General features: G+C 50.7%; 7 protein-coding genes across 7 annotated transcripts; 3 read left to right on the top strand and 4 right to left on the bottom strand.

Moving 5' to 3' along the window:
- Nucleotides 1-69: 69 nt before the first annotated feature.
- Pmar_PMAR020269 (hypothetical protein) lies at nt 70-6,656 on the bottom strand (the record flags this gene model as incomplete). Its single annotated transcript, XM_002767048.1, has 32 exons — nt 70-175; nt 516-604; nt 649-726; nt 767-845; nt 883-953; nt 1,000-1,099; nt 1,150-1,259; nt 1,433-1,510; nt 1,559-1,658; nt 1,723-1,856; nt 1,914-2,000; nt 2,046-2,125; nt 2,172-2,307; nt 2,373-2,475; nt 2,519-2,604; nt 2,654-2,800; nt 2,849-2,910; nt 2,959-3,085; nt 3,135-3,236; nt 3,267-3,419; nt 3,463-3,633; nt 3,717-3,779; nt 3,957-4,031; nt 4,082-4,149; nt 4,200-4,322; nt 4,478-4,588; nt 4,665-4,829; nt 4,871-5,005; nt 5,245-5,727; nt 6,046-6,153; nt 6,417-6,524; nt 6,569-6,656. 32 exons carry the CDS (start codon nt 6,654-6,656, stop codon nt 70-72), a joined length of 3,726 nt encoding a protein of 1,241 aa, XP_002767094.1.
- Nucleotides 6,657-8,232: 1,576 nt separating this feature from the next.
- Nucleotides 8,233-8,382, bottom strand: Pmar_PMAR020268 (hypothetical protein; the record flags this gene model as incomplete). Its single annotated transcript, XM_002767047.1, has 1 exon — nt 8,233-8,382. A coding segment is annotated over one exon (150 nt), but the record flags the coding sequence as incomplete, so codon positions are not given.
- Nucleotides 8,383-8,484: 102 nt separating this feature from the next.
- On the bottom strand, nt 8,485-10,746 carry Pmar_PMAR020267 (Syntaxin-6, putative; the record flags this gene model as incomplete). The annotated part of the gene is made up of 8 exons (XM_002767046.1): nt 8,485-8,535; nt 8,579-8,707; nt 8,757-8,891; nt 9,636-9,749; nt 9,799-9,859; nt 9,913-9,989; nt 10,523-10,645; nt 10,699-10,746. The coding sequence occupies 8 exons, from the start codon at nt 10,744-10,746 to the stop codon at nt 8,485-8,487; spliced, it is 738 nt and encodes a 245-aa protein (XP_002767092.1).
- Nucleotides 10,747-12,246: 1,500 nt separating this feature from the next.
- Nucleotides 12,247-16,537, top strand: Pmar_PMAR020266 (conserved hypothetical protein; the record flags this gene model as incomplete). The annotated part of the gene is made up of 18 exons (XM_002767045.1): nt 12,247-12,327; nt 12,376-12,418; nt 12,470-12,543; nt 12,592-12,661; nt 12,712-12,841; nt 12,890-13,003; nt 13,051-13,115; nt 13,170-13,254; nt 13,295-13,392; nt 13,521-13,614; nt 13,664-13,729; nt 13,788-13,884; nt 13,931-14,041; nt 14,089-14,175; nt 14,362-14,455; nt 14,750-14,850; nt 14,899-14,986; nt 15,033-16,537. The coding sequence occupies 18 exons, from the start codon at nt 12,247-12,249 to the stop codon at nt 16,535-16,537; spliced, it is 3,003 nt and encodes a 1,000-aa protein (XP_002767091.1).
- A 123-nt stretch (nt 16,538-16,660) lies between these two features.
- Nucleotides 16,661-21,051, top strand: Pmar_PMAR020265 (WD-repeat protein, putative; the record flags this gene model as incomplete). Its single annotated transcript, XM_002767044.1, has 28 exons — nt 16,661-16,808; nt 16,870-16,964; nt 17,009-17,092; nt 17,138-17,273; nt 17,324-17,403; nt 17,455-17,553; nt 17,604-17,734; nt 17,779-17,854; nt 17,902-17,981; nt 18,029-18,129; nt 18,183-18,292; nt 18,353-18,488; nt 18,535-18,680; nt 18,727-18,876; nt 19,030-19,142; nt 19,188-19,274; nt 19,326-19,438; nt 19,487-19,565; nt 19,621-19,686; nt 19,729-19,818; nt 19,863-19,934; nt 19,984-20,091; nt 20,145-20,233; nt 20,288-20,457; nt 20,506-20,658; nt 20,705-20,765; nt 20,811-20,931; nt 20,977-21,051. The coding sequence occupies 28 exons, from the start codon at nt 16,661-16,663 to the stop codon at nt 21,011-21,013; spliced, it is 2,931 nt and encodes a 976-aa protein (XP_002767090.1). The 3' UTR covers nt 21,014-21,051.
- A 490-nt stretch (nt 21,052-21,541) lies between these two features.
- On the top strand, nt 21,542-22,492 carry Pmar_PMAR020264 (hypothetical protein; the record flags this gene model as incomplete). The annotated part of the gene is made up of 1 exon (XM_002767043.1): nt 21,542-22,492. The coding sequence occupies one exon, from the start codon at nt 21,542-21,544 to the stop codon at nt 22,490-22,492; it is 951 nt and encodes a 316-aa protein (XP_002767089.1).
- Nucleotides 22,493-23,586: 1,094 nt separating this feature from the next.
- Pmar_PMAR020263 (10 transmembrane domain, possible aa transporter, putative) lies at nt 23,587-24,906 on the bottom strand (the record flags this gene model as incomplete). The annotated part of the gene is made up of 1 exon (XM_002767042.1): nt 23,587-24,906. The coding sequence occupies one exon, from the start codon at nt 24,904-24,906 to the stop codon at nt 23,587-23,589; it is 1,320 nt and encodes a 439-aa protein (XP_002767088.1).
- Nucleotides 24,907-26,253: the final 1,347 nt, after the last annotated feature.

Below are 26,253 nucleotides of genomic sequence, written 5' to 3'. Positions count from 1 at the left end.
ACACGTAGGCAACGCAAGTCGTAGAAGATAGTGGCACAACTTTAGTATACAAGTGATAGCATGTTGTGGTCATGAGCAAGGGTCCTTGGAACTCTCCTCGGGCTTGGTACTGTCAGGCTGGGGCTTCTGGGGATGCTGTAGCTCGAGAGAAGACTCCCCTGTGATCGGGTTGAACCTGACAGAGGCTCATTAATGAAGTAAGGACACGACTGATGATTATGGCCAACTATCTCAGACACAGTGTTGGAATATATGTTTGCTTCGCACAGCTGAGTTAAGGAGTTTCCTCACTAATTATACACGTTACATATGGATTCGGGTAGAAGTGTGCAAATACCAATATGTTCCCGAAGTTTCCTCACACTGTCCAGCAAGGAACGACACATGAGAGCTCCGCAGTAGAATCGATCCTCTTTCATGGCTATCGAACGAGGCTGACAGCTCGAGAAAGTTCGACTCGGAACTCATAGGCGGGGACTCGAGGATAATGAAAGGTAGAGCAAGAAGAAACTCACCCGAGATGATTCCGAGCGGCCAGATGATTCGCTCGAAGCTTTCCTCGCCATTTGATGAGCTCATCATGATAACGTAGCCGTCGCCCCTCCTACTACAAGTATGAAGAAGAGGAGTAGACGGAAGTGTACTAACCTCGGTGTCATGGTAGCTGAGACCGACAATGTCATAGGGTTGTCCGGATGTATTCTTCCGTCCTAGTATGGAATCCTCCTGAGATGAGTCTGAGGAGCAGCACGGCAAGGCCTCCGACCTGTAGTCTCCTTTGCCTTTCCTTCTCCTCTTCTTCATTTCTCTCTATTGCATCCCATCGCTCCGCCTCCCGGATCAATCTACTCCTCAATACCCGATATCGTCCCTCACACTCACCTTTCTTTACGCAGAGTCTCCGCACATTCATCTCGGCGTCTCACAGCAGCCTCATGCTCAGCCCTATTCAGCTGACAAAGATCCTACAAGGGAATGCATCGACGTCGCTGCACGTACGTCCTGTCCGAGATCACTCGTGGTCACGAACCGCTCAACGGGGCCAGCCTCGGCAGGGCAACCCTCCACAACACCTGTGATGGTATCGAAGGCCTCATACCTGCCAACCTCGCATATGCGAGTACCATCAGCAAGTAGATGAAGACCTACCGGTGAAAGCCTCCCGTCCTGTTCTGCAGCCGCTGCTTCTCAACAGCATCACGGTTCTTCATCAGCTGCCGCTCCGCACGTGACCTAGGGATACTCATGAATCCAAAAAACTGTAACCAGCAAGGCAGCCATCAGCATCAACACAACCCCAACGACAGCAATACAACGATGTAAGCATAGGGACATATCTACATGGCGAATGAGAGCTGCATCGGCAGCGATAGCTCAGGCATCATAAGACGCCTGAGGGCAACTCCACCACATGACAATGAGAATAGCATACCTGTTCGGCCTCTCCCCTGGCCTGATCAGCATCCTCCTCCTCCTCTTCTTCCTCCCCATCAGCGCCATAATACTCCTCCTGATAGGTCAAGATAGAGACCCGCTAGTACTACCAGTCGCCGCTCACCTCTTCCTCGGGCCATATGCGCTGTATGACATCGGCGACTTGCTCGTTGAGGTACGTGATGTCCTGGAGCTGCTTGTCCGACCGTTCAAAGCCCACGTATCTGATAGGGTAAGTGGCGAGCAACAACGAGCCAATACCAAAGCATTCCTAGTCCCCAGAGCTACCCCATGCATATAGCTCCCAAGGCCAGCAATAGCCCTGCGATGGCGACGTAGCCGGGCGGTGTGAAGATGGCTGCGCTGCCTTCAGCCTTCTTCGACTGCTCTATCGCCTCGTTCACACTCGCCTGGAGGGTATTCTGAATGATGAGCACAGCGAACTCCTCTTATGATCGAGCCGGACACAGACAGATTACCGCCGACGTTCGCTGGACTATAGTCCGCAACTGCTTCTCTATGAGGCCTATCTTCTCTTCCTGGACTTCACTCACTCTCGTTAGCGACTGTGACACAGCTGGGGGGGGCGAGCCGCAGAGCTATAGGCCTACCTCGAATCGGTCCTCTGGATGCATGATGTGCTCATTGGCTGGATTCTGTAAGAACCGCACCTTAGCCTCCAGACTATCGACTAAAAGGAAGAGGCATTCCTCCACGACAATAAGATGGCTACTTACGCCTGGCTGTGAGCTCCTCATCGGCCTCCTTCGAATCGCTCTCCTCCCTACTTATGGTATCTTCAGTATCGTTCTCCTCCTGATGAGCCATTGAGTCCACCTTCCTGGACAGGGCTTTCAGCGAAGACCGCAACGCCTGAGACGAGAGAGCGCCATCCGACTCTCTATAGCTGGCAGTGTGACAGAGATTCTGATGCGCACCTGCATTGATTTGGCCTGGAGGTCAGAAACATGATGCAGACCATTGATATCCTCGTCCATACCCTCTCGTACACTGTTGAGGTCGGCATTCAACAACGATGCACTGAGGGGCGAGGATCAAGACCTGTGGGGCCTATGGCGCCTACTAGTCGGGGTCGGCAATTTGGTAGTTCCCTTTCAGATGCCCCGCTTCAGTAAGCTCTGCATGTAGGCTCTCGAACGCTTTCGATAGCTGCACCACACATAGTATCATCTGTCATACGACCACACTTGAAACCAACCTGGTCCAGCCTGTTTCGGTTGAGGGTCTCGGCCCGTATGATGTTGCCGACAGCATCGGACAGGACCTTCACTTTCTCTCGTTCCTCTGTCGAGACCGGAGGGAAGGAGCCATTAGCCCTCGCTGTAACGACTTGTTCACGTAGCATCTACACAGCTCGAGTAGGGGAGGCAGATCCATGAGACATTATCATCACCTGCTCGGCCCGGTTGAGGATCGCCATCGGGTCTCCCTCGTCTTTGCCAGGCGTCGGTAAAGCTACACACCGCACGTAGACAGGCATCTAGTTCCTTGTCCCACCACTACCTGTCCCTATCAGTGCCGCGACGTCCCCGAGAAGAGACATCATATCCACAGCATTCTGTCGCAAGCCCGCAGTGAGAGCTCCTTGGAACGACGTGATGTTCCGCTTGGAAAGATCCACAGAGGCGCTCTGCAGAGACAACAATTGAAGACAGCTCGAGAGGCCGCAACCTTGTCACCAGTTGCCCCATGTCGGCGTCTAGCTTGTTCTCCTGCCTCTCAACTTGTGATATTCTCTGCTCGTCAATAGCTTGCAAGTTCGCCTTGACAATGCAAAGTACCTTCACCGAGGATCGAACCTGCGCCCTTACCTGCTGAGCAACTTCAGTCTGTTGCTGGATCTGCTGCGACATCAAACTCGGCTGTGGAGGGAACAGTGGAGCACTAGCCGTTGCGGGCATCATCTCAGTCACCGTCGGCAGAGGTATCCTCGAGAGAGATGAAGAGGAAGCCACGAAAGAAGTCTGACGAGAACCACTCATAGCCAGTCCACCCGAAGCATCATACCGCTCCACAGTCACAATGGCAATTGGGCCTCCAACCACAGACACTAGTAGGCTGGACTCCAGACGAGGAGGAGCCTCTCAGCTCTCGGAAGCCGCAGTCGTGTCGAGTACAGGCCGTAGCACACTGAGTCGATATGCCCATCATCTCTCCGTTCCTCATGGCCATTTTGATCTGACATTCACAGGAGGATCCCCTATGGAGAGCAGGCTCCACCAATGATCTGACTACCCCCCTAGCTGTCGTGCCCTCTCTACACGGTTCTCCTTCTCTCCACATTCGTCGGGTCTCTGTAGGAGCATACCCGTATACAGTAATCCCTGCAGGAGTAGACTGAGTCCAGGGGTGACCAAATATGTGCATACCATCAGAACACTGCAGCCTCAACTCCATCAAAGGCGAGTCATTGCTCTCCGTCTCAGCTGCCGTACTGACAGCTGACATCACTACCTACAGGCAAACGGCTGACACAACACAAGGATGATGAGGCGTCGCACTCGCTGGCCATCAGGGCGGTCCATACAAGCCAGACGAGTCCATTGTTGCTGGTTGGTGGCCTTTGGCGTCGATGGCTGCAATGGAAGCAAGACTTGTTCAGAAGATGGCAATGGTGTGGTAGTACTGAGCTCTTCAGCTGTTCAAGGTGGTCATCGCAAATGAGAGACACCGCCGCGATCGACTCGTGCTTGCCTGAATAAGGATGCTGATAATGACGACCTGTAAAAAGGAGTGCTTCAAACCTGTGATGTAACCTCGTGTTGGGTCGTTGATAAGCACCCAAAGGCCCCTAGCCTCATATCCATCAGGGCAGTCCATCTCCATGGAAGCCTCAGGGTCCTCTACTCCAGAGGTTGGCACAGACACTGAGCAGGCGAAGGCCATACCGCCACAACCAGTCGGAGTTCACCTCCTACCAGTCCTGGTCGTGCCGTGGTAGTAGTAGTGGTCGTCGTCGTCGGAAGCACCATAGCAGTAGTCGAGGCTCGAGCATGAGGAGACGGCTCAAACCACAGGCTACTCGTCCGCGTCGAATCCTTCTCGCCGCTGTCAATATCGAACAAAGCTGGAGGCGCCGTAGTGTCACCAGCCAAGCCTTTTGGTTCCGATTCCAAAGATGCCCCCAAAGCATCTAAGAGTACCACTCCATCTCGAACCACTTGGTACCATAAGAGTGACCGGTACAGAACAATCGGTGAAAGGCCTACCTGAATGGCCTCCGAGTTGAGTCGTAGATGCCGATGGTGTCGTCTTTGCATTATCGTCGTCCAAGTTTAGATGGAAATGCGATCCAACTTTATAGTCCAGGGGCTCGTAGTCGCCACCGGGGATCTTGGCAATCGAAGCCCCGCCGCTCGACCCCTCGGACATCCCTGAAAGATGCTCAAGTTGCGCACAGCGAAGATTTTCTCACCATCGTCTAGCGAGTCATCATAATCGTCGTTATCTGAGAAATAGAACTTCTCTCCCTTGCTTCGGACCACAGCCATGAGGGCGGCAATCCTCAGGAAATGCCATCCAAAAACCCATGGCATAATTAAGGTATTAGCTGACAAGAGTCCATCCCTCAAAACCTCACACAGCCGAATGCCTCTCTAGGAGGGAGGGCCCGAGAGCGCCATTGCTAACGCAACACTAGCAGGAACTACATCATGACTCACATCAGCATCACATGAATCAGTACCAATGCTAGAACATCTAGAGGTCCCCCTCAAGGTTTGCAGCGCTGCTTTTCAAAAAAGTTCGTTTTGCCGAAGTAGACCCTCCCCGTCCAAATGCTGGTGTCACCCCCGATGGCCACAATCGCGCCATAGTCCGTGTCACTGAACTTGGTCAGAAAGGCTCTGAAGTTGCCGTCAGTATTGGTCTCCTCAGCCGCCGCAGCCTTGAACTTTTCGAATGCCTCCACTCCTTCTGGTGCCGCCCCGATGATCATCCCCTGCTTGGGAGTATTCGCACCGAGTGTATAGACCAACCATGGCGTCTTGAGGACCCTGCCCGGGGTCTTCGCCCGGCCCCCTAGTTTCAAGGCGAATCGTACACGGTTCTTACCCTCGATATTGGCGAACTTAGCCGAGACCTTTGGGATGTACAGAGTGTCTGTCTTGTGCACCCCGCAAGTAGAGAACTCCCTCCCCTTCTCATCAGTGAGGTACTCGATCAGCTCATCTTTCGACACTATTTTGCCACCAGAGTGACTCAGTACGAATGGCACAAGGGAGATGCAGAGAGTGAGGATAGATAACAGCATAGAGTAGAGGCCCGAGTTAACTACGAGGAGGAAGAGCACGGCGAGCGATATGTTCGCATAAAGTTCAAGTGCGTCCAGCCGTGGTTAGTTGTGGTTGAGTACTGCGAGGAAAGAAGCACGCCCGAAGAGTACGAAAACAGGGCTCAACTCGAAAGGGCAGAGTGGCAGCTAGAAGCTCGACCTAATGGAACACTTAAAAAGTTCTATGCAATTATCATTCATGAACTACAAGGCATCCCACCAGTCCTCGTCGTCATCCTGAACACACCAAGAGAGAAAGTCTAGCCTACGGTCCCATCAGCTCCACCCACCAGTTCGTCAACTCTAGGGGCCACCACATAGAGGCACGAGAGACACTCTGTCACCAAAGAATAGATCAGAGAGACCAGCACCAAGAGATTGGGAGCGTAGTCCAGTAGGAAGTAGACTCGGAGGACTGTGAAGACCTGAAGGCCACTGAGTTCGACCAGACTACCACCAGCGATATTGTAAGAGTGGGAGAATATGCACATTGTCAGAAATATGTGTTGGTGACAATACGAAAATTTCATGGGAATATTTGGGGAATAGTTCTGGTCTCTGAACACTTCTACCCAAGTTCGTATGCAAACTATAATTAGTGAGGAAACTCCTGAACTCGGCTGAGGAAGGCAAATACTGCGTACCAATGTCGCCGAATAGCATCGCATATAACTCTGCACACTTCTACCAAACTCGCAGCCCGGTAGTGCCGAGATAGGGACGTAAAGCCTCAAGAGGACTCCCGAGAGACAATGCCAACCCGCGTGGTGAGCTGCATGCCAAAGCTTAGTGCCATCTGAATACAATACAAATACCCTGCTATACGGCACCGCCCCCTACACCATCCAGCAGAAGAGGTTGTCCCATGCTCTGGTGACACGGAGCGACCGGGTGCGGCAGTATCACCCTCGCCTCTACGGAGAGGCATGTGCTAAGAACAGGGATGCTAGGAGGGACACACAAGAGGGTTCTCCTACCGCCGCTGGACTAGGGACGGTCTTACACCATGTGCCAGGCCAGAGCAGACCCACTGGGCCGAGGACTGATGACTCCGTCATCGAATAAAGATCACGCCGTCGCAGCAACGCACATAGGCTCTGAAACTTGCACTACACAGTAGTTGACGATGGGAACAAAAACATAAACGAAATTCTCAGCTGATTATGTCAATTTCGGAATGCTACAGAAAGAGCTTGTAGGCGAGTCTATAGGAGTATCGCACAGGCCAACGTACCCTGAATGTCGGCAGGACTTGGCCAACTCCAACGCTCAGTGTCCAGACTATGATGTAGGTCAAGAATAAAGAGCCGGTACAGTGGCTGAAGACAACCTGTAGGAGGGGAGGATGCGGGAAGGGAGCCCCTTACTGCCACTTACGAGGCACAGCACGTCCATAAGTATCACCATCCTAGACCCTACGCCGCAGACTAGGGCGATGTACTGAAAACCACCAGTCAAGAGGATTCGGGCAGGGACCATCTGGTTCTGATAGCAGTTCGTTGACACTATTCGCTAGCAACTCAAAGGCTCTCAATACCCCACAACTCCCTCACAGTTCATCCCTCACTCGAACGAGCTGCGGCGTTAGCACACTGTAACAGGAGCCGCCTCGGGGAAGGTATCGCGGATCGTAGATGAGCAGTGAGCAATGCTTATCAAGCATTATAACGATCGAATAAGTCAACATTCCTGACCTATATCGCGAAAACACCAGAATATTCCCTAGGCCCAGAGTAGGTTCAAATACACTGCCTCCGAGCCAACACACTGCCTGGGAGTTCGCCACGGTGTGGTATCGACGAGTAATGATAAAAGATTAATATGCGATAGAGATAATATAAATGTATATAATATTTTGTATATCTATTTGTAACTATATATATGATATACATAATATTATAGTTATACGTATAACTAGGGCCACCATATTAATCACCACATAAAAGGAGACTTCCCCTCAAACCTACATCCCAAATTTCAATATGGCTGTTACGTGCCAGCCACATGACAGCTGCTATCTCGAAGATGCTACTGAAGAGCATGCTCACTAGCCATGGTGCCACAGAGGCTAGAGAAGGCGTAGTAGCTGAAGTGCTGACAATCTCGACAAAAGGCCAAGGAAGAGATCCTCTCACAGCAGATAGCCGCGGCCCTCCTAGGGTCCTCTAGCCCTTCCCAGATCTCCGAGGAGTTGTACGAGGCGACCGCCACTATAAGTGATATTGTAGTGCCCAGAACACCTGCTAGGAAGCGATAGATGCGACGATCTAGAGGGCACATACCCGCAAGCATGCCTGCGGCTACTATTCTATAGGGAGTCGGCTGCAGTTGGAAATGCTCATAATTCTGCACGTACGCGTTGCGATCATCCTCCCTTGAAGGGATGCCCTCCAGACCCGCCAGCTCCTAAGGCAGGGCATTCAAGGTACTCTATGGCCCCTCGCACAGCGGCAAGGGAACCCAACGGATCAAGCCCTCATAGATGATCCCCCTCATTTCCCCACCTGTTCAATTTCTTGATCCATCAACCACTGCCTCAACACTCTGGAGTCATACCGTCTGCCGAGGTCCCTCAGGTCCAACAGTCTAGCCAGGTTAGTCGAAGCTGCCGAGGCCGCCACCACTGCTGGGGGAGGGCGTGGGGCGTTAGACATGGTACTCTACACTATAATACCACCACTCCCCTCCAACCCGACACTCTCGTCTTGATATCGAAATGATAGACCAATACTACATACACTCATAGCGTTGATGCTTCAGAGGTTGAGATTCCACATAAGTAGGAATACCAGTATCAAGAACAGTGCCTGCAGAAGAATAAGCCCACCACTAGCCGCCAGCATTCCCTACGATGACCGTGCACAGCTGCTTGTGGTCAGAGGTCTTCAGCAGCCTCGACAGACCCCCCATGACAAAGTTCATCTGCTCCTGTTGCCTATCAATGTTCTCATCCAGCTCGCTCAGCATCCGCTGCTGGTCCTGACTCCACCCAAAGATTCACCAAATAGGAGACTCTCAGTAGGCCTACATATAACTCCACGTTGATGGCCTGTGCCGCTTCCCCCAGCCGATGAGTAACTCTGGCGAGGTCATCGAGCTGTTCATCTTGATCCTCTACTATCTGCTCCTGGACTTGTTTATTCGTCCCCAACAGCCTCGAGTTCTGATCGAGAGGGAATTTCCCAAAGCCCACAACGACTATTATGACACTCTTCGTGAGATCACCAAGACGAGGGAGATTTTCTAAGAAAGGAAGCCATTTTGTCGGATGGTGGCACCAATTACTATTGATATTATTTGGATCATAAAAATTGGAGTTTCACCACCCGTGATGTGAAAAACATATACAGTATTTCACGACTACTGCATATCACCGCGAATATCGCGTTTTTCACCTACAATTGCTCCACTTCACGTGAAACGGATGAAACTGCATTACCGAGATATACAATCTATCGCTATGATAAGAGATAGATATGTTATGATAGTGGAGTTTCACCCGTGATGCGAAAAACATATTTCATGACTACTGCATACCACGAATACGCCACTTCACGTAAAACGGGTGAAACTCCAGTAATATATGGTTAGCGATGTAATAACGTTGTAAAATGGCTTCCCTGTTTCGATGCCCACCCCCATCTCGCACCAGGCACCCCAACAAAATGAAAATATAATCATACAATATGAATTTATTTCCAATGGGATGATAATCTAAAATTGTTGTAATCATCTAATCGCGTTTTCCCATAGTGTAATAATCCAATGATTAAATTTTAATATGTAAGCAAATTTTCATGAGCTTACTAATCAGTTTTTCACACTAACCCCACAAGAGAGCGTTCCTCTGCTACTCTCATCACTGTGAATAACCGGACTCGATAAGAGTACTGCTGAGACCACCTACCTCCTGAGCAGTCGCCTGCCTCGCCGCTCCCTCTTCCATCTGCAGCATTGCACGGTCTTTACTCAGCCTCTCTCGGGCTGCCTCAGAGCCCATGGCGTTCTTGACATCCCGCACCTACACTTCGTGGTAACCCTCTAGTGTTCATCTCATATTATCGACTTACCTGTTGCCTCATCCTAGTAGCCCAATCTCGTCGATTCGCGAGCTCGCTAGGCGTACAATGCCTAAAACCAGAGGCTCGTCGATCCGAATCAGCAGTCTCAACGTAGGAGCTTACGGAAATCGCTCAGGGTGCTTCTCAACAGCTCTAATACTCGCATCCACATCTCGCAAGTCGGCCGTCAAAGAATGCGTCTAACACGAGTACAGTGGGTCCAAGCAGTTCTCGAACCGAGTCCTGTCATGGGTACTCTCTAACCATTGAAGTTTGCGGAGGAGTGGTAACGGGACTCTGCTGGAGTGTTACCATTCCTTGGCAGCGACTCGAAAGTTGATGTCCAATCATAGCAATGTTATAAAAGGAAATTAATTGTTGAGGATGCCTTATGGAGGCCTCAACTGTGTTTACCATTCCTGACCATAAGTAAGAGTTTGCCGCCCGTTCAGTTCTCTATACAGTTTATAGAGACATGAGGCCTTCAAGGATAAAATAGAAGATCATCGATCATCTGTTTTTAAAGCCCTATAGACTACCATCAGATGGGCCTTTTCGGGTCCTCACCCGAAAAGGAGCTAGCCGAGATCATCATGTCATACGGTGTCCGCACAGCTGCTCTTTATATGCAACTAATGTGTAACGACTACCAACCTAGGGTGTGGTGAGTAGAATCTTCGCTGTGCGCGCAGTCAGTAGTGTGAGCGAGCCCAAGTAGTACGACCTAACTCACATCATCTCTGAGTTTCCGCTGAAGATCCTCGAAGCTGGCCGATCTAGCCAGGTTAACGCCCGAAGCCTGCTTGGCCTGCCACTCTTGGTACCGATCATTCATCACATCCACCGAGTTTTGAACCTACACCCCGACACACTTCACAACACTACGAAGTCGCTACAGTTGCGCCCAACCTCATCTCGCGCCACATAAAAGGGGTCCGAAGCCGCTGATGAAGCCATCTGATGAAAAAACTGCAAAATAGAGCGGGTCGAGGAGCGCTAATAATAACTAACTGTAAAGTTGATAGCAATTCTATAGAGGCTCACATGAGAGCAATCCCACCGAAGGCACGAAACTTCACCTAGTGCATATCATGCCAACAGAACCCCATCGCCGAGGCGCTTCGGAATATATAACAAAAATGGATTTTCGCGATGCGATCTAAACAGACTAATTAGAAGCTGTACCTAGGGAATAAACTCAGTATATGCTGTCCAGGTCCAACTCTCACATACAGTACCCAGCCATAGGACAACTCAACATCATACTCCCCTAGGGAAACACATTCGGTATTCAACACCAGCACAAGCATGATTAACAATGAGTTCATTTCTAAACAATAACTCGGTTACTTCAATCTCAGACCATACTCAGCAGCACAGGGGCCCGGCTTGCTGCCTACAGCGCCCCCGATGATCTCATAAGTAACTTCAGCCACCTCAAAGGCCAGCTCATTAGCATCCTTGCCAGTCTGGGCATCAGCATAGATTCTCCCAATGGACCCACATATCACCTCTAATTTAGCTGTTACCTCACTACGTCCTCTTTGCTACTAGCGCAGTTGACGGCCAACAGGAGTCGTCGGTGGTTGCACACAGTCAATACAACCCACCATCGCATAGGTCCATGCACGCTACATTGGACGAGAGAGCAGTCCTTGATTGTACATACCATACCACTCCCCAATCGACCATCCGTTCACCGCGAGAACCTAAACTGGACCTCTAGATTTTATCCAACGAAATGTTATTATATATTCATATCAAAAAGGGACCTAATAATAAGAATTCGAACAATTGGAGTTTTAGCAGTGATATGGAAAACACTAGTAGCAAACATATCTCACAACTCACTTCGTGGAAAACAATTGTGTTATGAACTTGAGGCATCTTGGGTAAGTTCTCTGGTGTTCCGGCAAGGAGGCAAGGGCTTCAAAACTGTCGGGGGGGGGGCCGACATATGTGCAGCTCTACAGTGATACTACTATAAGTCAGTAACAATGCAAGAGGTAGGACAACGATGTGGGTGGAAGGCCCAGGAGCAGTGTGCTAGAGTTCAGAGCGCGCACTGGTCGTCATGGTCAAATAGCGTTGAGGAAATGCAAGATTGCAAGATTTCAAGAATTCTGGGAAGTCGGAAATTTACCTGCAACTATCAGCGCCTGCCATGAACTTGTACTTTTCCCTGAGTTCTGGCTAGGCCCTGACTTCTTTAAGGGGTAGGCGTCTAACCGTCGGAGTGGGGTTTATATAGAAGTACTCCAACGCATGTTGGAGACCCTTTAGGAGGGTTTCCCTTCACTGCGAAGGACCATCGCCTTTCAGGCCTCTACGGAACTGGCCTAGTGACTACATATCGGGGCGGTTGAGGCAAAATTGAGGTAGTGATAATTTTAATTGGACTTAAGATGAAATAAACATGTTAAAGGATCGGATGTAGCAGAGTTAGTTGTTGTGAGTATGTCAAGCACTCCAGCGGCGGCGGTGGGGGCGCCCGATCCAGTACTTGTCGAGGCCGTTGACGTCCTCTTCAACTATCGGGTAATAGCATCTACACTGACATCTGTTATACACAATGTTTCCTTTAAGGCAGACCCCTCAGCACGACTTAAGGCTGAGCAGTTGTGCAATGGTAATACCCATGGCTTGGTGATCCACCTGTGACTGGTGACATCTTCTTCAGAGGTCAAGCAGAGAGCGGACGCCTCTGAGATAATCTCTCGGTGTGCATTTGCCCCTAGTGGAGTGTCAATGGAGGTGAGTTGTCTCACCTGGGATTCGAACCGAGGACCTTTCGCATGACAGGTCCAGTTCTGGAGTCTGCAAGCCCTATCTCAGCTAGCACCAGGGCTAAACCCAGCCCAGCGACTAGGAGGTAGTGCTTGCTGCTGGGCTTGTCATAGGTTATCGCTCATCCATACTCAGTTCGCCAAGCATTGTGCCATTACGTGACCACAGTACTGGTACCAGGCACAGAGGTGCCCGTGGCTATTGTCAACCGCATAGCTGTTCTTTATATGCAGCTAATGTGTAACGACTATCAGTCTGGAGTGTGGTGAGTAGAATCTTCGCTGTGCGCGGAGCATCTTTGATGATCGGTCAGGTCGACAGCCATCAAAGATCTCCTCCAGCTCTCCTCTGCCAGCGACCGAGGTTTGGACTTTATGCTTCGAGTGTTGATATCACTAGATCAAGAGCTCATTGGAGACGATGTTAGGTAGTAGGGCGGGGTCCTCAGGCCATCTCTGTCCAGGCTACCCTCAGGAACATGCATGGCAGCGGCGAGAGCTCCCTGCCGATGCGTGTTAAGGACACTATGCGGGAAAGTGGTAGTAGTCGTTGGTGGTGGGAAGTGATGATGGAATGACTTGTCTTCACTATAGGGGATATCAATCGTATTGTGGAGGTTCTGTTCAACTCCCTAAGTGGTGGCAAGTCGACGGAGCTCTCACTCAATGTTCTGTCCAGGTAAGGCATGGACTGCTGCTAGGGTCACTCACGGCGTCAGATACGTGGCCTGGGCAGAAATCACTCTCTTCGCCAACACTCATTTTATAGAGTTGGTCACCAAGATTGTGGAGTCCAGTACTTGCACATTGGAACAATGTACCGAGGGGAAACTGTCGCGCGCCACGAAATTCAGCGGAGGCTACACGTAGAATACACTGCATATTGTTGGTCATTGCGTCTGTCTAGAAGATTCAATATAGCTCGTCGATGCTGTTGATCATCAGGTCAACATGTATGCACTTTCATAGCTGCTATGTGCCATAAGAAGATGCTGCCGGGTAAAAGGCTAAGTATGGTATTGGAGTTGGACCTGCTAGGGTACGATCGAGGGCTTCAGCGTGTCTGGAGTGCAGTCACGGGTTGGCAGGCACATGGATCGGATGACCAAGGCGTGTTTGGCGGATTCACGGAAGCTCGCCAAGGTTTCGGAAATGTAATAGGCCTCGTCAAGGGGGGGGATTATGGGCTTGGTGTCATGGTAGCAATGGCAGGTACGACAAGGTCTCTGAAAGTGTAATGGAGTCCCAGATGCTCATCCGGAATAGTCTGGAAGCTACCGACACCAGTGTGATGGCAGCATGGCGATGCGTAGGTCCGTTGGCAGTGTTCGATCGGGACTTGTGAGTGTGCGCAGGTTCAAAACCTGGTGGTGGCACTTTTGGAACAGTTCTTTTCCCACAGTTCATTCGAGATAGCAGCGTCGGTGGACAACTCCTTACAGATCTTTCTTGGCAATGTTCGGAAGGTGGGGTCGCATACAATGGCCCTCCCTATAGTGATTAGTCTTGGTAGATGATCAGTAGTAGTGGCGAGGCAGAGGGCAAGGCCTTGGAGGAAGAAGTTAAACCTGTTGTAACGGAGGTTATGCGCCTGTCACTGGTAAGGGGAGTACTACCACTGAACGGCCGTCCAACTGAGCTCATTTCGATGGGGAATCATCCAGAAACCTATAATGTTTCACGTATGGCTAGGAACACATCTTTAGTCGGTTTGCCATGTAAATGTGATCACACTAGGAACATTTTCTTCATCTTTGAAAAACTTTGTGGACTTTATCTGTCACAGCTAGATGGGTCGCTGAATATCATCAACAGCAACAACGTAGATGATGATCCTGTTCAGATTCATCTATGTTATCCGCAGTGGTTTAATCATGAAAGTGAGTAGTGGGTGGGGTTCGGCGGCGGAAACCTCGAGCAGGTTCGGCGGCGGTCTCCGGGATCCATTCCCGCTGTCCTTCGTCACCCGCTTCTAGTCAATGCAATGGGGAAGGGAGTAGCTCACCTGATGAGTCTGCAACGAGGCAGCAGACGTTTATACATCGCTTTTCTGGTGGGGCGTGCTCCCATCCCGAAGGACCCCGGTTCGAATCCCCGCGGCTACAATTATTCAGACTATTTTAAATATGACTCAAGTCTTCCTGTATTCTCATCAATCGTCCTCCTCTTTATAGGTGATGATGTTGATGACGGTACCGAGCAGGAGGTGGCCTTCGCCGAGTTCCGGTCTGACGTTTGCAAGCTCATTAGGAAGGCCCTTGCAGTTGATAAGGACGTATTACAATGTGGCGTAGTGATGGTTTGAGGTTTCTCCCTTCCTTAGACCGCCCTGGATTTCGTGAGGACTACAGTGGCTTCCATCACACAGGGTAACCAGGCGGCTGCATTGGCTGATAGCCAGCTGGAGGCTTGTAAGCAGTAGCGTGTGGTGTGGTATGCGTAATATACTTTTTATAGGTTTGACCATGTTACACGTATGTGGGGAGCAAAAGGCTTATGAAAATGAACTGGGCTCGACAGCTGCCCAGATCCTCCACTGCCCTGCAATTATGCAGCATCGCAGTTGGCTGGTCCAACTGCAGACACTGGAGCTGGTGTGCAAGTACTCGGGTGCGGCATCAAGGTGTGTTGATAGTGTGTGCTTGCCGGCACTACTCGCTGGGGTGAGGTCCAAGAATCCTAGGGTCGCTAGGCGAGCATCGTTCCTGCTTGTGAAATTTTGCAAGCAGCATAAGGCGGTGATAGCGCCACAAGTGGGCCCGTTTGTAAACGAACTGTCGTCATGTCTGGCCATTACCCCTGGCCAGGCTGAGAGGGAGTATCAGAACAATCTTTACGAGGCTGTGGGCACTTTGCTCTCCCATGATGTTGATGATCAAGTCATGACCCTACTTGCAGTGCTAGCACAGTTCTCTACTGTTCTGGACAGGGGTGGCCCGGATCTGGTGGCGGTACCTCCGGGAGGCACTACAGCTGATTGCCTCTACAATAGACTCATGTTGGCATTGGCCTCACTGGCTAAGGCGATAGAGAAATGCTCGGTGGGTCTGGAAGCATGGGACATGTTCTTGGGCAAACTACGGGTCCACTTTGCTCATGTAGCAATTGACCGGGTGATACGACAGAGCATGATATTGTTGTGTCGGCAACTACTCCAAACATTACCATCAGAGCGGCTAGCCCCTGTGCTCAACGACGTGTTGCCAGTTGTGAAGGCGAACTCGACCAGCCAGAGTTCCGATATGGCGGAGTTCCTGGGCTTCGTCTCGCACCTTATTACGCAGGCGGACGCTGAGCTGGGGCGGGGTTTGGTCAGCTCGCAGTTGCCAAGTCTTATTACCGATTTGGCTCCAGCATGGCAGGCGATGCCGGTGGACTCTCCCGAGACTAGAAGGGAAAAGCTGGAGCTGGGTGTCGCTATACTCACATTGATGCGGGACTCGGCGACTAAACAGATGGAGGCCTTCGTGGAGGTTCTTCGGGCCACGCCGGCGGTGCTGGGCCTTATCCGTCTGTGTATTGGCACACCATCGGAAGTCCAACTGTATACGGCTAGTGTACAGATAGTATCACGTCTGGTAGAGGCGACGAGTCGAGCGACGGACCCGGAGTTCATCAGAGTAATGCTGGCGGACTTGCTCAACTTGCAGGAGCTACTGCCTATATGCGTCGGTGCTCTGCGACAATTGAACGTGAATGATTATGAATCGGTCAAGGCTGTGTTTCTGGTCAGCCAAATGCTGCGTAATGTGGGGCTCACCCAGAAGGCACTGCCGCCGGATTCCCAAGCTCGAGTGCAGAGTGTGCTCCAGAGCACTCTGGGCAGCAGTCTGGCGGAGAGTCCCGAGTTGGCACGCTTCTACGAGGGAGTTGTGAATGGCACTTTACCGCCTACGCAGCTCAGAGAGACACTCTTGCAATGTGTCAAGATTACCATTGCTAAACTAGGTGGACAGGCGTGATCAGCGGTCCGAGATTGACTGAATAATGACTCCACTACGTACGACTGCTAGTTTCTAATGATCCTTTTGCTGAGTTCCAGTACCACACCATGGCCACATCGTGTCTTGGTAGGGTCCACTCAGATGTCAACATCAACGTCGTCATCATCGTCGGAGGTTCCCTCCTCGCTTGACGGTGCCGTTACTACTGCGAAGATCACCAGTGGCGAGCCGTCAGTTGCCACTAGGCTCTCCTTTGCCTTTACCAATTTGCTTGGTCCTACTTACAATGGTAACAGTTGGGACTCACATGATAGTCCCATGGACCTAATATACGATTCTTGTCCGATCAGGTGGTCCGGTAAGATTCTCTACTAGAGGCTCCTCTTCGTTGTCCCAAGAGGCCCAGCCCCCGCCATCCCTCCTGCTCTCTACTGTCTCCTCGCGGGTAGCCCTTCAGCAGATACAGCTCCGCTCTTACCAGTCATTCAGGTCCAAGTCACTGACTTGTCTAGGTCTAATCGTACAGCCTGCCTTCCTATGGAGATCCGTGGCTCTGCAATTGCTGCTATGACGGTATCATACGATCTCTACTGTTCGTGGTGAGTGAGAACCCCTTAGACCTCCCCCGACAACTCGTTGCTGTTTACCGTTGACACCGATGGTTTTGCGATGGTCGTGGCCCTGAGTACCGGTCTAGTGCTCCACCGGCTCAACCTCAAAACGAAGACAGTCCGAGCCGCCGAATTTTCCCCTGGTACTACTGCTCATTCCCCACCCGCATAGTGACATTGTTGTATGTTGCAGATGGTCGCTATATCGCAGTCACTTCTGGAAGGAAGGTCGTGGTGTGGTATGCCCCATCAGCGAGAAGTGGCTGGCAGATGGTAGGGACGCCATGGGCGGTCACTACCCTCGATCATCATCATCTTCATCAGGTGGTGAAGCATACCTTCGCCGGTCACATTGACGAGGTCATGCACCTCAGCTGGTCGGCGGACTCGAACGCCCTAATCTCTAGCGGCAACGATATGATGGTAGGGAGGCATGCTACTTCACTATGGGAGCTATGACCACGGCGTTACAGGTCCGTGTGTGGATCCTGGACCACTCTGTGAGCGACATCCCATCGGGCTGTCTGGTAGAGCACCAGGCCCCAGTCCGAGGCAGTTACTTTGGCAAGAGCGGCAAAGACATCTACTCCGTCGCTCGCAACGGGTGAGTCCAGCCAGCATACCTTCTGTCAGTCTTGCGGTCTTCAGCTTCCTACTGCATTGGAAAGTGGATGATAGTGGCGTATGGGTGCTGCAGTCGAAGAACCATTTGGAGGCGGTCAAGGTGAGGAGGTGCTCGATGTCGTTAGTACTACTACGTGTCGTAATCAGGGAGGCACCATCACTGCTGTTGGCTTCGATGCTTTCAGCGATATGCTCGTCATCGGCCTCAGCCATGGTATCTTCGCTCTGTAAGTGGTGGAAGTTGTGGTATGACGGTGATGCCAATGCTGGACAGGTACGAGGTCACGACCATGGCCCTTCTACAGGAGCTATCGCTGGTGAGCGCGACCACACTGGGTGGCTCTGCAGGCTGCTCTATCACCCACGCCGACATCAGTACGACATGAGCTTGATCATAGTGCTGCCGTGATACCTCCTGGTGATTGCAGGTCCGGGTGGTGACTGGATATGCATCGGCTCGGCCCACGCCAGACAGCTCCTTGTCTATGAATGGCGTAGTGAGACTTGGATACTCAAGCAACAGGGTCACCATCATGGGGTAGGCCCATCCTAGGGACATCTACTGGCCTCTACGGGTCTACTACTACTCATCCTGTAGGTCCGCTGCGTGGCCTACTCTCCTCTAGCAGGGAGTACTAAGCCCAAGGCAGGTAGCACGATCACTGCTGGCCAGAACCACAGGCAGTTGTTGGCCACTGGTGGTATGGAGGGCAAGGTGAAGCTGTGGGACACTGGTGGGTTTTCGTAATGACTAAGGCCGCTTTATACGCTGCCTTTCAGTGTCGGGTTTCTGCTATGCTACTTTCGCTGACCACACCTCTACAGTGGAAGGCGTGTGTTTCACACCTACTGGTAACGCAGTGATATCAGCAAGTCTAGATGGCAGTGTGCGTGCGTACGACTCTTTGCGTTACCGCAACTTCAGGGTGGGTCTTTTTCGTTGTCGGGCTTATTGGTACAGTAAGTGACTAGGTGATGACGGCACCGTCCGCTTCGGGCCTGGTACAGTTCACCACCGTCTCTGTGGATGGAGGAGGAGATGTCGTTGCTGCTGGTGGCACTAGCGCTCAGGCACCAGGAGCTGTTTACCTCTGGGCACTCAAGACTGGGGACTGCATTGATGTAAGTCACTGGTCGGGGGCTTCGCGACCGAATAAACCATCGCTTTATTCTCCAAGTGTAGAGTGCTGCGTTACCGACTTCGGCGAAATTCGACCTGTTGCTTGACGACCGCTAGGTCCAGCAAAGTCGATTTAGATCTTAGTTCGAATTCAGGTCCTCTCTGGTCACGAAGCTCGCGTGTCGGCTCTGGACTTCTGTTGGGATTCGTCCCTCCTCGCCTCTACTTCCTGGGACAGGACGCTACGTGTGTGGGACGTATATGGACGGTAGGTCTTCCTATGCAGTCACGCACTGACTTGAGGTGTCCTCAGGCAAACCAAGGCTGGCAGCGGGGAGAGCCTCATCCACCAGGGACAGGTAACGGCCTGTGCCTTTGCTCGGAACACGGAAAAAAATGTGTACGCATGCGCACTCTCTAATCAGCGGCTCTAGCAATTGGTTTCCCTTAGACTGGCCACAGCTACACAGGCGGGCCACATCTACTTCTGGGATACAACAGAGGGTAGAGAGATGGGAGGAAGTATTGATGCCAGCAGGGATATTGCAGCTGGTCGCGGACAAGGTCAGTAGGAGATAGACCAAGCAATGGGGGGGCTATCATACGGTGTAGGTAGCCGAGCTACTGGTGGTCTCACCAGCGGCAAGAAGGCCCGTCGGGACGGTACTGGCGGTCCAGCAGACATCACACAGTGAGGATCTATCTGGCTGAGTCGAGAAATCTTCCGAGTGCGTTACTTTTCGTAGATACTTCACCGATCTCTGCTTCAGCCCTAATGGTCAGTGGCTCGCTGCGGTGTGCCCGAGATCGCCGTAGGACGATGGACGGGAAGTTGTGGCCAGAGTCGTTGTTAGGTATCTGATGATATACGATACACGTCTACGAGTACTGCTGTGCCGGACTACTATGACCTGTGCTCAAGGCAACATCATCGGCACTAAAAGGTCAGTCACGACTACACCTAGAGCTGGGGGGAGTCGGCCTACAGGTTCCTCAATAGCAAGCTGGACCGTGGCACTGACACTGGGGCTGCCTTGGCCGTAGCTGTACAGGACCAAGAGTGAGGCTCTGCATAGGGTGAGAGTAGTAGCATCATGAGTCTATTGTAGATATGAAGAGCTAGAGGGGGCGGACCGGAAGAGGAAGAGGATTACTCAGGCGGAGAGGCTGCCTGGAGTCAAGGCTGGTTACGGCTCCAAACAGGATTATCAACTATGGTGAGTGTATTGCCTCCTACTGTAACGTTGCATGGTGGTCGGCTTCTAATCAGGCGAGTCTTCGGCTTGACCGTATCTGGTGATGGTCGGCAGGTCTGTGTGGCTACTAGTCTTGGTGCGCACGTCTTCTCGAGTGACCGCGGTAGGATATCAGCTCCATCGTCCGCAGCAGTGTATAGGTTTCGCCTTATTTCAGTCGCTCTTGGTGCCGACACTGCCACTACTGCTCTGAGCTTCACCCCAGTCACGGGTCTACTCACAGAGCGTGTTAATGTGGAGCAGATAGTGAAAATGGTCAAGGACGAGAATTGGCCAGCTGCCGTGGTCATGGCTCTTGTCACTGGAGACGCCAAAATAATCGATTATGTGATGATGCCAGTTGATGAGCATGTCTCTGTCATTTGCCATGTGTAGGTGTTCGACGTTGTCCCAATGGATCCTCCGGATTCGATAGCAGCATGCATCGGGTCTGTCGGGCTCCGTCTCTTACCGACTTTGATAAGCACTCTCTCTCGGAGGCTTCGGGATAGCCCTCATTTGGAGGCCAACATGCTCTGGGCTCGACTGGTAGGTCTGTGTACTCGTTCACTGACGAGAGCTCGGCTCGCCGCAGGCTCTTGAGATGCAGTACCAAAACCTGGACCGTGAACTTCATAACTTTGCCGATGGCAGCGGTGAGAACTCAATGTCCTGTGGTTTTTTCTTGATGGTCTTTCTAGGTACAGAGGCGGGATCGACACTGAGAGTGGCCCTGGTAGCTCTACTGGAGCAAGTGTTGGCCCATCGGAAGGCGGCCGATAGTATAGGATGCTTGATGAGAGACAACACCCATGCTCTGATGTATGTTATGCTGCTTGTGTTGTCACTGGTTTGAGGATGCTGTAGGTACCTGGCCAACGTGCAAGCCTCGATAGATGGTTGAGTCCTCTAAACGTTCTATAACTCACGTCCCTTACCAACACATTACGTTTACTGTCTCTTAATTATCCGTATTGTGTTCGTCCAGCAGTGGGAAAGAATCAGAATGGGAACGAAAGAAGTACAGAAGGGCAAGGGTTCAGCAGGACTCGAGGGTGTCCGTATTGTGTGCCACACGAGGCCCTTTATGGGGTGATACTGCATCGTTACGATGTCACAAATAGGGTTGGGAAGTCCAACACCTGGTTTAATTTCACAACAGGGAGCAAACCTGCGACCGAAAAGGCATACGCTATTTCACCTGCTTCGGCCCATCACGAGAGGATGTTCATTTCCGAAAATGATACACGAGCACTCTTCATGAAGTACTGTCGGGCGAAAACCCTGCCCAATTCCCTGCTGATCAACTCATGCTCGCTCGCCATTCGAGCGATCCGAAAGTTCCGAGAATCCCTGTTCTCATGTCTCTAGGCCTTCTCCTTTACCGCGCAGTTCTGACATTCACATCCATCAGTACTTGTCATATACATTGATGGTTAATAATTCCAGCAAGGCATTCATCTCGGTGATGGCCATAGTAGGCTACAACACCTCCCTTGCAAAGCAGTACCGCCCAGTTGCTTGGCTGTACGGCAAGGATCACAGCACTGGTACCCGATTCTATCTGAAACCATCTCATCGTGGTGTCATGCAACTTGAGGACTTCCATGTGGGTTATATGCGTAAGTGGACTTATGAAAACACTGACGGCACTGTAGAGTGCGTGCCTACTACTCATTATACCCTCCCAAATCGGGAAAGCCCTGTAAATGGGGCCTTGGTTACTGCTATTGATGGAACGACGAACAAACAGATCTCATTTTCCGTAAAGGTTAATACACACGATGCTTCCAGGGAATGTTTCGAACCTTATCGAGATCAAGTTGTCCAGCCTGGTCTGATGAACGAACTCAACGAATTGTGCTCCAGGGTTGGCTTGAGAGTCATCAATAGTGCGCCTATCACCGACGTCGGAGGAGGCATATATTATCCCACTATCGAACCCAAGAACGGCACGTACACTGGTGAAAAAACAGGGCAATCCGGACTCGAGAAAATTGCTCTGCAGATTAACGTGCAAGGAGGTAAGATCGAACAAGTCTATCCATCGTCATCAAATATAGTGCTAGAGGAACTCATGTACACTACAGTCGGTGACGCTCTCTATGTTGAAGTCGGAGCCTCTGGTACGAAGTCCCACCGAAAATCTAATATTATTCTCGAGCCAGCAGGAAGACCGATTGCACATGAATACCAAGCAATCAATTGGAGAAGTTCGAGAGACTGGAAGCAGGATGTTCCGGGTGCCGACGCTTCCACTGGAAGGGACCATAAAAAGGAGAAGGATATCAGGAATGAAGAAGCCGGAAAATCTAAGGGCGTACTCAGACGTCTCGTGAAGAGGGTTACGAGTAAGAAGGGGAGCGGTTACGAACGTCTATAAGAAAATACGGACTCGATGAGAATGTCTTGAGTCATTTTACAATCACGCGTGAGGTTGTGTTTTTTCTTCAACATGTCTGATGTTATTTTGATGAAATCATGATCATGTGGGATGTGATCGAAATGTTCAGTGTTGTGCAGTATGTAGAGGAGCTTCACTGACATCAGCAACAGGGCATACGAATAGCCCAGATGTCCAGCAAACTACAGAAATCATCAGTTCACTTATATCGTCCTTACATCCATCGGGCCTGATACACCACCCGCTGGTGACATTACCGAAGATTTGCGATTTTTCGCGGAATGCCAACAAACTGCTGGCTAGCTTGGTGACCACCGGACAATGTTGGTCTCGTAGAGTGTGAAACCGACGGCTCTCGGTGATCCGAGTGAGTCCCATATTGATACTTGAATATCATCTCCCCGCTGAGCCATTCCATACGAAGACCGATGAGGCCACACTGTGCTGATACCTTCCTGGCGAATATCAATTCATCAAGGCATCGAAGACAGTTAGTGAGCGCAATGCTCAGTTTGATATTGCCAACGCGGTTAATAAACATATTACCGGTTCTCAAATGAGATTATAATGCGACAACATATGGCAGCCGAGTTACGGAGAATAGTGAAACTCTAGACGTCAAACCAAGTAAGTTCAGCCGAAACAGGCCCAACTGTCATAACGCAACCGTTGTGAGGATATAGGAAACGAGTACAGAAGGGCTAGGGTTCACCAGGAGCCAGCAGTCTCCGAGTTTCGTGCTACTTCAGGCCCTTTACGACTACGATATTGCATCGTTACGATGCAAACGACAACCATGACAATTACGTATTAGGACATTTCTATAGGTAGTAAACATCTCATCTTCTCATAATCCAGTTATGGTACCTTTACGATACCATGCTGGTCTGTGTTGAGGATGAATATGTTCTGGAGTTGGGGGGGAATTGGTAAGAATGCAAAGGCATAATATGCATGTATACGAGGTTCTTGGAACTAGACATTCAATGAACATCGACACTTGCATAAGAGGTGATCTGAAATACGTAGATATGACCATTAGAGAGTCTCAGCTCAGAGCTACTCATAATCGATCACACAGTACCAGCGATGATTTGCTGGATGAGTGACCCGATGCAGAGTGGGAGAAGACATATGGAAACCACGCAGAGGACAACAGCCAAATAGAAGGTTATATTCTTTTTAGACCCGGTCTTTCTGACCATCATACAGTACAGGAACGACGGCATTATGTATGCGATAGTGTTAGAACCCACAATACCAACAAAAGAGAATGTAACCCCGAGCGAGTGAACAGCGATAGCCAATGCCATAGGTACCAGCTGACATACGGCAGCTACAATGTAAAAGATAGCGTTAGCCTTCCTGGGACTGCTGATAGTCTTACCACGCGTGACTAAGACCATAGCCGACCTCACGATAGGAACCACTTGCAGAGCGTAAGAGCATAGGACACCGATTGACAGTGCTATATACCCAACTTGGACTGGGATGTTGTTCTTGTAGTCGATATTCTGCAAATAGTTTGGCTGCACTTGAGAACCAAACGTGAGGTAGGGACAAATGACAGCGGGTAAGAAAATCATGAAACCAGTAAGTTCAGCCGAAACAGCCACAAAATCTAACTTCTTCTGAGTGCGACCTTTCATATCAGTGGCGCACGGGAACATGTTCTCGTGACAAGTAAAGGCGAAGATGAAGACAGGCAACTTGGCAAGGATGTTGGTGAAAGATGATTGGGGTGGAATCCCAACAGTATCATCACCACCATCAGCATCACTGTACACACATCCTAGTATAACACAGTAGGTTATAGTGACCAGGGCAAGTACGTTGACTAGAGTGGTCGATTTCAATTCTTTAGCCATACATGTTGGTGCCATTAGGATCGTCGCGGCGACAATGATGAGAGACCTCACAGTAGACTCGCTGAACTCGGTACCACTCCAAAAGACCAGAAGCATCGACAGCATATCACCAGCGACTTGTAAATAAGAAACAGCCACACCGGCACACTTGATAATAACAACTATATCAACCACTAGTTTCGCCCATGGGCAGTAGAGTCCAGACACAGTGTACCAACTAACCTGACGCGTTGTGGAGCTCATCGACAGAGAGTTCATCAGATGCAATGCGAAAACCGCCATTAAGGCGGACACAGTCATCAGGCAGAAGCCCAGGATCCAACCTGTGGCCGTGAAGGCCGAGGCAAGCCCTAGAACACCAGTGCCGATCATCGTATTGGCGATTACCGACCATTCAGAGAAAACAGTTCCTGTAGGCTCGGCGCTGACATCTTCACTCAGCTGAGGTTTCACGCTGCTCCGAAAACTATTTTCCGAGGAGACCGTGGGAAAATCTATTTGTTGGCTTACCGCATCGCTAGACATAAGTACACTAAGAAACAACTGAAGTCGCAAGCAGCGGATTTCGGTCACATTATAGTGGTAGCACGAGCTCTTACCAGGCGGGAACCATCTTATACCTATACCTAGACTAGCATGCAAAAAGTGAATAGTGATGACGATCTAAATGTACGGGTATTTCTTGTAAGTATCCATCGTTACTCTCACGACCCATCACCCGGCGCGTTCCCCACTGACGATGCCCATTTTTCAATCTGTCCCAATTGCACAATCACATATAGCTACGAGTCTTCTTGGAACCCATTAAAGAACTTCGAGTTTAGTCATGAAAGATGCGCTACATTACATTTCGATGCATTTAACCGCGTTATGGTTAAACCCGAACCCCGGAGGACACCTGGTAGATGGTCTCAAAATAGAGATGCATCAGCAAATCAACAGCAGGATACCTCCCATCGGCCATAGGAGACTGAGTACTTACATTTCCATGGACAAGACGCAACTCTCCATGAAGGCTATCCCGGACTATCGTACCGAAACAACGATCACGGGCTTCCTCGCTACGCGTCTAGAAAGAAATCGCTATCACCCTAATATTTTTCTCGCTCGCCCCGATTTTCGGTGGCCACCACCACTTTAGGGATCAAAGATCACAGTGAGCCTGTTGAACGCGGAGGGGTCGGAAAATGGCGAGCGTTAGTATCGACATTCGGTGACCACGCCGCCGATCTACCACCCTCATCCACCCATTTCCTATCAGCGAGCTCGCAAATGCTGGTCGCCTTAACCGCAGTATAAATTTCGCGGTTAAGCGGGGTGTAGCGGGGTAGATGATGCTGATTTTCATAGTGAGATCAGTGGGGTAGGGAGTCCATACCCCTTTTTACATCAGACACTAGACACCCAGATCATTCGTCGGCGGCTAACAAAAGATTTCTCCCCGATATCCCCTGGCTAGCTACTGTTCACTGCTAGATAAAAAGTCTCACAAGAGGCTGGGGTCAACCTTAGCTGGAGTGAGTCGAGTCGGCGAGCGAGCGAGCTCGGTCGCTGGCGGGTGTTTCAATAATCCAAGCATTGTACGAGGGTTCACTGACAGATCTTTTTCGAGTGGACTGGGTGACGGCACGGACCCATGTGAGGGGTGAGCCGCTGGCACGACACCAGTTAATCCGGCACCTGTTCCGTGACCGAGACTTCAGCGGGGGAATCCACCTGCAATGCTTCAGGCCGAAGATTTCGGTCCTTTCGGCAACGCTTAATCAATCAACTCTATTGATAGTCTCCTGGATTATCTAGGCTGGATATGTATACATAGATGGTTAGTTGAACTGGAGGATCTCTGGAGCCAGAGTTGACCGAATGTCCAAG

Source organism: Perkinsus marinus (genome assembly GCF_000006405.1).
Source record: "Perkinsus marinus ATCC 50983 genomic scaffold scf_1104296971228, whole genome shotgun sequence".
NCBI classification, from domain to species: domain Eukaryota; phylum Perkinsozoa; order Perkinsida; family Perkinsidae; genus Perkinsus; species Perkinsus marinus.
The sequence above is the reverse complement of the archived record's forward strand: the minus strand, read 5'-3'. Positions and strand labels throughout refer to the sequence as shown.